Below are 8,238 nucleotides of genomic sequence, written 5' to 3' on the forward strand. Positions count from 1 at the left end.
GTTGAGCTCCTCTCCATAGTGAGAATGTTAGCGAGATCCCTGGTCTGGATCCTTTTTAGGGAATGTTGGATGCTGTATTGCCCCCATCATAGACTGTCATGCCTCAGGTCTCCCGGGGCCTCCCAAACTGAGGGTTCAGAGAAGAAATTCTTGAATACAGTGAATAAACACATCTTGTAAGTGGTTTGTTTCGTTAAAGATGTAAATATTCCTGAAATAAAAGTTGTTTTTACTTTAACAATGTTTGGGAGCAGAGGGGATGGGAGAAACCCTTGGAGGTGCTAGATCTGGCTTTTCTTTGTGAAACTAATTATTTATTTTCTAAAGCGAACAGCTCAATTGAAAAGAGGGAAAAAATGTCCACTGCCATGGAAAACATTGTTTCTGATTAAGAAAGGAGGAGGAGAGAAAAATTAAAGCATAGACTGCTACCTCCCAGTCTCTGTTAAGCAAGTTAGAATAGCAGAGAACATACAAGAGCTTTTCTGCTCTTACTGTGAATGACGTCAAACAGGTTTGCATAGGAAGTACAGCTTTAGAGTATATTGGAAGAACAATGGCAAATAGGTGTTTTAACTCTGGTAATAGCAAGCTACTAATTAACGATTCATTACTAAGAAACTTTAAAAATAACTAAAATCTCAAAGGATTCTACGTTTGAGAATGGAATCAAAACAGTTATGTAAGTTGTGATTAATATCAGATAAAGTTAAATCGGTTGTGGCAATAATCAATAGCTTACCAACCAAAAAGAGTCCAGGACCTGATGGATTCACAGCCGAATTCTACCAGGGGTACAAGGAGGAACTGGTACCATTCCTTCTGAAACTATTCCAATCAATAGAAAAAGAGGGAATCCTCCCTAACACATTTTATGAGGCCAGCATCATCCTGATACCAAAGCCTGGCAGAGACACAACCAAAAAAGAGAATTTCACACCAATATCCTTGATGAACATTGATGCAAAAATCCTCAATAAAATACTGGCAAACCGAATCCAGCAGCACATCAAAAAGCTTATCCACCATGATCAAGTGGGCTTCATCCCTGGGATGCAAGGCTGGTTCAACATACGCAAATCAATAAATGTAATCCAGCATATAAACAGAACCAAAGACAAAAACCACATGATTATCTCAATAGATGCAGAAAAGGCCTTTGACAAAATTCAACAACCCTTCATGCTAAAAACTCTCAATAAATTAGGTATTGATGGGACATATCTCAAAATAATAAGAGCTATCTATGACAAGCCCACAGCCAATATCATACTGAATGGGCAAAAACTGGAAGCATTCCCTTTGAAAACTGGCACAAGAGAGGGATGCCCTCTCTCACCACTCCTATTCAACATAGTGCTGGAAGTTCTGGCCAGGGCAATCAGGCAGGAGAAGGAAATAAAGGGTATTCGATTAGGAAAAGAGGAAGTCAAACTGTCCCTGTTTGCAGATAACATGATTGTATATCTAGAAAACCCCATCGTCTCAGCCCAAAATCTCCTTAAGCTGATTAGCAACTTCAGCAAAGTCTCAGGATACAAAATCAATGTACAAAAATCACAAGCATTCTTGTACACCAATCACAGACAAACAGAGAGCCAAATCATGAGTGAACTCCCATTCACAATTGCTTCAAAGAGAATAAAATACCTAGGAATCCAACTTACAAGGGATGTGAAGGACCTCTTCAAGGAGAACTACAAACCACTGCTCAATGAAATAAAAGAGGATACAAATAGAAGAACATTCCATGCTCATGGGTTGGAACAATCAATATCATGAAAATGGCCATACTGCCCAAGGTAATTTATAGATTCAATGCCATCCCCATCAAGCTACCAATGACTTTCTTCACAGAATTGGAAAAAACTACTTTAAAGTTCATATGGAACCAAAAAAGAGCCCGCATCGCCAAGTCAATCCTAAGCCAAAAGAACAAAGCTGGAGGCATCATGCTACCTGACTTCAAACTACACTACAAGGCTACAGTAACCAAAACAGCATGGTACTGGTACCACAACAGAGACATAGATCAATGGAACAGAACAGAGCCCTCAGAAATAATGCCGCATAGCTACAACTATCTGATCTTTGACAAACCTGACAAAAACAAGCAATGGGAAAAGGATTCCCTATTTAATAAATGGGCTGGGAAAACTGGCTAGCCATATGTAGAAAGCTGAAACTGGATCCCTTCCTTACACCTTATACAAAAATTAATTCAAGATGGATTAAAGACTTAAATGTTAGACCTAAAACCATTAAAATCCTACAGGAAAACCTAGGCAATACCAATCAGGACATAGGCATGGGCAAGGACTTCATGTCTAAAACACCAAAAGCAATGGCAACAAAAGCCAAAATTGACAAATGGGATCTAATTAAACTAAAGAGCTTCTGCACAGCAAAAGAAACTACCATCAGAGTGAACAGGCAACCTACAGAATGGGAGAAAATTTTTGCAACCTACTCATCTGACAAAGGGCTAATATCCAGAATCTACAATGAACTCAAACAAATTTACAAGAAAAAAATGAACAACCCCATCAAAAAGTGGGCGAAAGACATGAACAGACACTTCTCAAAAGAAGACATTTATGCAGCCAAAAAACATATGAAAAAATGCTCATCATCACTGGCCATCAGAGAAATGCAAATCAAAACCACAGTGAGATACCATCTCACACCAGTTAGAATGGCCATCATTAAAAAGTCAGGAAACAACAGGTGCTGGAGAGGATGTGGAGAAATAGGAAGACTTTTACACTGTTGGTGGGACTGTAAACTAGTTCAACCATTGTGGAAGTCAGTGTGGCGATTCCTCAGGGATCTAGAACTAGAAATACCATTTGACCCAGCCATCCCATTGCTGAGTATATACCCAAAGGACTATAAATCATGCTGCTATAAAGACACATGCACACGTATGTTTATTGCGGCACTATTCACAATAGCAAAGACTTGGAACCAACCCAAATGTCCAACAACGATAGACTGGATTAAGAAAATGTGGCACATATATACCATGGAATACTATGCAGCCATAAAAAATGATGAGTTCATGTCCTTTGTAGAGACATGGATGAAACTGGAAACCATCATTCTCAGTAAACTATCGCAAGGACAAAAAACCAAACACCACATGTTCTCACTCATAGGTGGAAATTGAACAATGAGAACTCATGGACACAGGAAGGGGAACATCACACTCCGGGGACTGTTGTGGGGTGGGGGGAGGGGGGAGGGACAGCATTAGGAGATATACCTAATGCTAAATGACAAGTTGATTGGTGCAGCAAAACAACATGGCACATGGATACATATGTAACAAACCAGCACATTGTGCACATGTACCCTAAAACCTAAAGTATAATAAAAAAAATAGATTTTGTAATAGTGGATCAGCATTCCTTTAAAAATGGATGTGATATTTTGTCTTTATTTGTTCACTTTGTCTTATAATGTTAATAAGAAACATATATACCAGAGAAAAGGGAAAATGAAGTCCCATTATTACCATTCCTCTGGAATATTGAGTTACATCTGAAACCATTTTGGGGCCAGGGAGGGGCTCTGAGACCTTTTGTTAGATTTTCCCTTGGCCAATAACACAGCCTTTGAGATGTTTCTATGAATCCTCAGAAGGTGAATTCAACAAGCTAAATGCAAATCAATACTGGGGCTGAGAGGGAGGATTGTGAGCTGCTGGATCAAGGATCATTGCCCAGATTGGGTGAGAAACCAATAACTGAAAATCAACAGCCATCTCCTTACATTAGTCAGGAAACTTCCTAATGAGAGGAGTGGAGCACAGGTGACAGAAGAAGGCATACAGTGGGTGTTTGGAGACAGAGCTTTCTTTCAAGCTGTTGCTGATTTTTGTATCCTCAGTCATCTCTCCTTCCAGCAATCCTCAGTGATACAAAGATTCCAGTGCCTTCATCTATGGCTCTTGTCTGTTTTTTACTGGAAGAAGACATGAAGATGTGGCACCTCTGATTCCTGTGTGGCCCTTCTTTTTTGAGTCTCCATTGCTGTGGCCCTCTTGGTATGACCAATCGTTTCTCACCCTGGCCTCTGCCGCAGTGAGGTGCCTTGCCCACTTGAGGCCTCCGCCACCTACGTCCTGGAGTTAAGTCCACCACTGACTCCCTTGGTTACCATTTCCTTCATAAGAGTGGGAGAAAATATCTTTATCTTGGATATAAGATGCTTCTTGGGCTGGCATGGATGAAGTCAACTGCTCCCTCTTGTTTTCTTATCTCTTGTTAGTTGGAAAGATTTCTAAGCATTTTGGAAGCAGTTTCTTAGTGTTTAAGCAGAAAAGCCTTGCATTCATATCCTGGGCCTCTCACAGCAAAATGGGAACAATAGCACAAATATCAAAGATTGTTTTGAGGATTAAATGAGATAGTTTTATACAGCATTTATGATAATATCTGACAAATAATTAGGGCTCTATAAATGATAATCTTCATACTACTGAACCAAAGACAGAAATTTAAGGCACAAATGAGTGAAGAGGCTACTAAGACAATTATATACTTGACAGTTCCAAGGATACAGAGAATTCTGGAAGGAGACTTTGCGATTCGGGTGTCATGCTTAGGAGTTTTTGAAAAGGGATAAAAAGGAGAATGTGAAGCTGAATTTATTTTTGTTACATCACAGTGGATTGGGAAGCTTTCTAGTTGGTATTTTAATAATACAGTGCTTAGTATTTTTGTAAGAGGTGTAAAGTGGTAAAATTATGTGCACCCTAGGCAGTTAATACAATGAATCCAGGAAAATGCTGAGTGTCTCTGTCTTCTGTGGGATTTCAGATCTAATCAGTGGCTCCACAAAACTTCTGTGTAGCTCTTTTTGAGCCAAAGTAGATAATTTTGATGCACATCAAAAAATGAGGATGTTGCATGAGGCCAAATGTAAGTATAAATATTTTCTTTATAATTTTTTTTGGAAGAGCAATTGTTTAGTAGGTAATGAAATGATCCTTGAAGCTTTACCAAGTCTAGCAAGCTCAAATGAATATCCAAGAGGTAAGGGTGAGGTTCAGGTGTCAAGGAAAAGGCAGAAACACCTTTAAAGTTATGGGTAGAAACAAAAGATACCTATCATGTTTTTTAATCTTACAAGGTACCCCAGAGATCAAAAAGTCCAGAAGCTTTCAAACTTTCTCCAGTGGAATCTTACCTAGAAATCTAATACATATGATAACTAAACAAAGTTCTCACTAACTATATTTAACATGGAAATCTCCGGATAAATTCACTGGAGTCTCGGGGCTCCTTGAAACAGGTTTGGAAAGCCCAAGCCATTAGCCTGACCTGATAAAGCTACTAAATTGTTACCACACTACTTGCCACACTAGTAGCTGGTAGCAAGATGGAAACAGACCCAAGTCTAGTATACTAGACACAATGCTTTTTACTTTCCTTAGGCAGTAGGGCTAACCTAATCTGCCTAAAAATGTTCAGGCAGAGCAATCAGGCATGGGGTCAGACATGGGATGAACATCCTTGCTGACAAATTCTAAGTTACTCCCTTTCCAGACATTTGGGGAGGGAAAAAATTAAAAAAACACTGCATCTTGACTCTAGTCCTTAGTCTGTTAATATATTTTTAAAATTATATTATTCTTTCAATCAGTTATTTAAAATCTCTTCTCTTCTTTTTATTGCCTTTCCCTATAGGTTTGTCTCACAAATAGTATAAGGGGAGTAAATTGAGAAAAGTGGTGCAAAAAAAAAAGAAAAAATGGCACGATGGAAAAGACCTTCCTTCCAGGGACAGGCAATTCTCTACAGAAGAAAGGCAAAGTAACAATAACCAAGACTATATGACTTTGAAGACAGGTGAAGAGGCAGAACCTAGATAATAAAATAAAATATGCAGAAAGATAATGTATTATAGCATAGTGGTCCATATCATTCAGCACAGTGCTGAAAATTCCAAGTCACTGTCACATATGAAGATTCCAGAATGAAATTTATTTATTTATTTATTTTTTTGAGACAGAGTCTCGCTCTGTCGCCCAGGCTGGAGTGCAGTGGCGCAATCTTGGCTCACTGCAAGCTCCGCCTCCCGGGTTCATGCCATTCTCCTGCCTCAGCCTCTCCAAGTAGCTGGTACTACAGGCGCCCGCCACCACGCCCGGCTAATTTTTTTTGTATTTTTAGTAGAGACGGGGTTTCACCGTGGTCTCGATCTCCTGACCTCATGATCTGCCCGCCTCGGCCTCCCAAAGTGCTGAGATTACAAGCGTGAACCACTGCGCCCGGCCTCCAGAATGAAATTTCTTATGTCAAAGCAAAAGGAATTCCAGAGCCATGCACCCATTTCTGCTCTTACTAACTCTCAGGAACATGGCCTGTCCTGTGCAATATTGTTTTCAGGGCTGTTTTTACTTCCTTATTCCTCAAGGTATAGATCAAAGGGTTCAGCAGTGGTCCTACCAGATTCATGAGAATTTGTACCACGGTTCCCAGCATGGGGTTGGGTGTGGGCTGCAGGTAGACAGTGATGATGGGCCCATAGGCACAGAGGATGGCAATGAGGTGAGCACTGCAGGTGGAGAAGGCACGGCGACGGCCCTCAGTTGTATGAATACTTAAGATAGAAATCATGATTCTAGTGTAGGATAAAAGAATTAGGAGAAAGCAGACAAGAGATACGAGGCCGACGCTGGTGAAGCTCACCCTCCGGGCTAAGGATGTGTCAGCACAGGCCAAGGGCAAGAGTGCTGGAATGTCACAGAAGAAGTGATCCACTTCATTGGGACCACAGTATGGCAAGGCAAAGGTGAGGGAAGTCAAGATACTGGAATGAATGCACCCTAACAGCCACGTGCCCACAGCCAGGGCCACACAGATCCTTGGGTTCATGATGACTGCGTATCGCAGAGGATAACAGATGGCAGTGAAGCGGTCATAGGCCATCACTATATACAAGAAGCACTCAATGCTCCTGAGGAAATGGAAGAAGAAAAGCTGGCAGACACAGTCTTTGTAGGAGATGAGTCGGCTCAGCCCCATAAGGTAGAGCAGCATTTTGGGACAAGTCACTGAGGAGAAACCCATGTCAAACACAGACAAGTTTCCCAGGAAGAAATACATAGGTGTGTGAAGGCGAGCAGAAGACGTAACAGCAACAAGGATAGACACATTTCCCAGTAGAGTGCAGGCATAGAAGGGCAAGAATAAGACAAAAAGTGTCATCTCCAGCCCCTCTGTGTGTGGGATTCCCAAAAGGATGAACTCTTTCACCATGCAGCAGTTCTTCATCTCCATGGAAGCCAGTCCTAGGGAGGAAAGAGGAGGCTGAGAACATGGAAGAATGCCTTGGCTTGCTGTCAATCAAGTGAACATACTGGAGAAATAAAACTTGTCAATTAAGTGACTGTGATTTGCTTCTAAGTTATGGAAAGGCTGCTTGTGATTCAAGTTACAAGGCATTATCCTTGGAATGTAACCGCCATAGCCAACTACATTTCTGTAGCAAATATTTTTGTTATACTTATTCGAAATACAAATGCCCATTATTAAAACAATATTCTTACCTTGTTAGAGCAAAGATTTTTAAAGAGAGGGCAGGATCCATCCAAACACATGCTCCTCCTCCCGGGGTAGAAGGATATGAAATGTCAGGATTATTTGAGGGCTTTTTTATATCACTAGAGATATGAACCACAATTCGGGAATCATCATATTTGTAAGCCATTATTAACAACAACGTTAGGTTTTATGTCTATGTTTTTTAAGGGAATCATAAAGGTTGATCCCTGCTTTGCAGTTCAAAACACTTATACAACGTGATCTCCGTTCATTTAATCCTGACAGTCACTCTTTGAGGAGGTCTACAGAAAAGATTACATTTGAGCAGTAGGAAGGCTAGGTGACTCTCCTAAATGAAGGCAGCTAGTTCATGGTAGAACTAGGCATCTACATTCTTTTTTTTCTTTTTAAACATCAGTCTTTCCCGCAGATCTGGATGGATCCATCTGTGATAGATCATGGCATTACTGGCCTTGTCAAATCTTGCCCCAGTATTAACCATGTTTTTCGTTTGGACATCATCAGGCTCTTAAAATGTTCTTCCTCCTCCTCCTTAGTAAGCAATGGAAAACCAATATGTTTCCAGCTACCTCCCCACAAACACACAAATGTAACATCTAGGAGAGTAAATATTTTTTGTGTTTACGATTATATTCTCAGTGCAAAGAACAGTGCCTGGCAGAGT

General features: G+C 40.5%; 1 protein-coding gene across 1 annotated transcript; it reads right to left on the reverse strand.

Annotated features, from left to right (window-relative positions):
- Positions 1-6,321: 6,321 nt before the first annotated feature.
- Positions 6,322-7,337, reverse strand: LOC100584964 (putative olfactory receptor 10D3). The gene has a single exon (XM_003253316.2). The coding sequence runs from the start codon at positions 7,287-7,289 to the stop codon at positions 6,351-6,353; it is 939 nt and encodes a 312-aa protein (XP_003253364.1). The 5' UTR covers positions 7,290-7,337; the 3' UTR covers positions 6,322-6,350.
- Between the last annotated feature and the right edge of the window lie 901 nt (positions 7,338-8,238).

Source organism: Nomascus leucogenys, chromosome 15 (genome assembly GCF_006542625.1).
Source record: "Nomascus leucogenys isolate Asia chromosome 15, Asia_NLE_v1, whole genome shotgun sequence".
In the NCBI taxonomy this organism is placed as follows: domain Eukaryota; kingdom Metazoa; phylum Chordata; class Mammalia; order Primates; family Hylobatidae; genus Nomascus; species Nomascus leucogenys.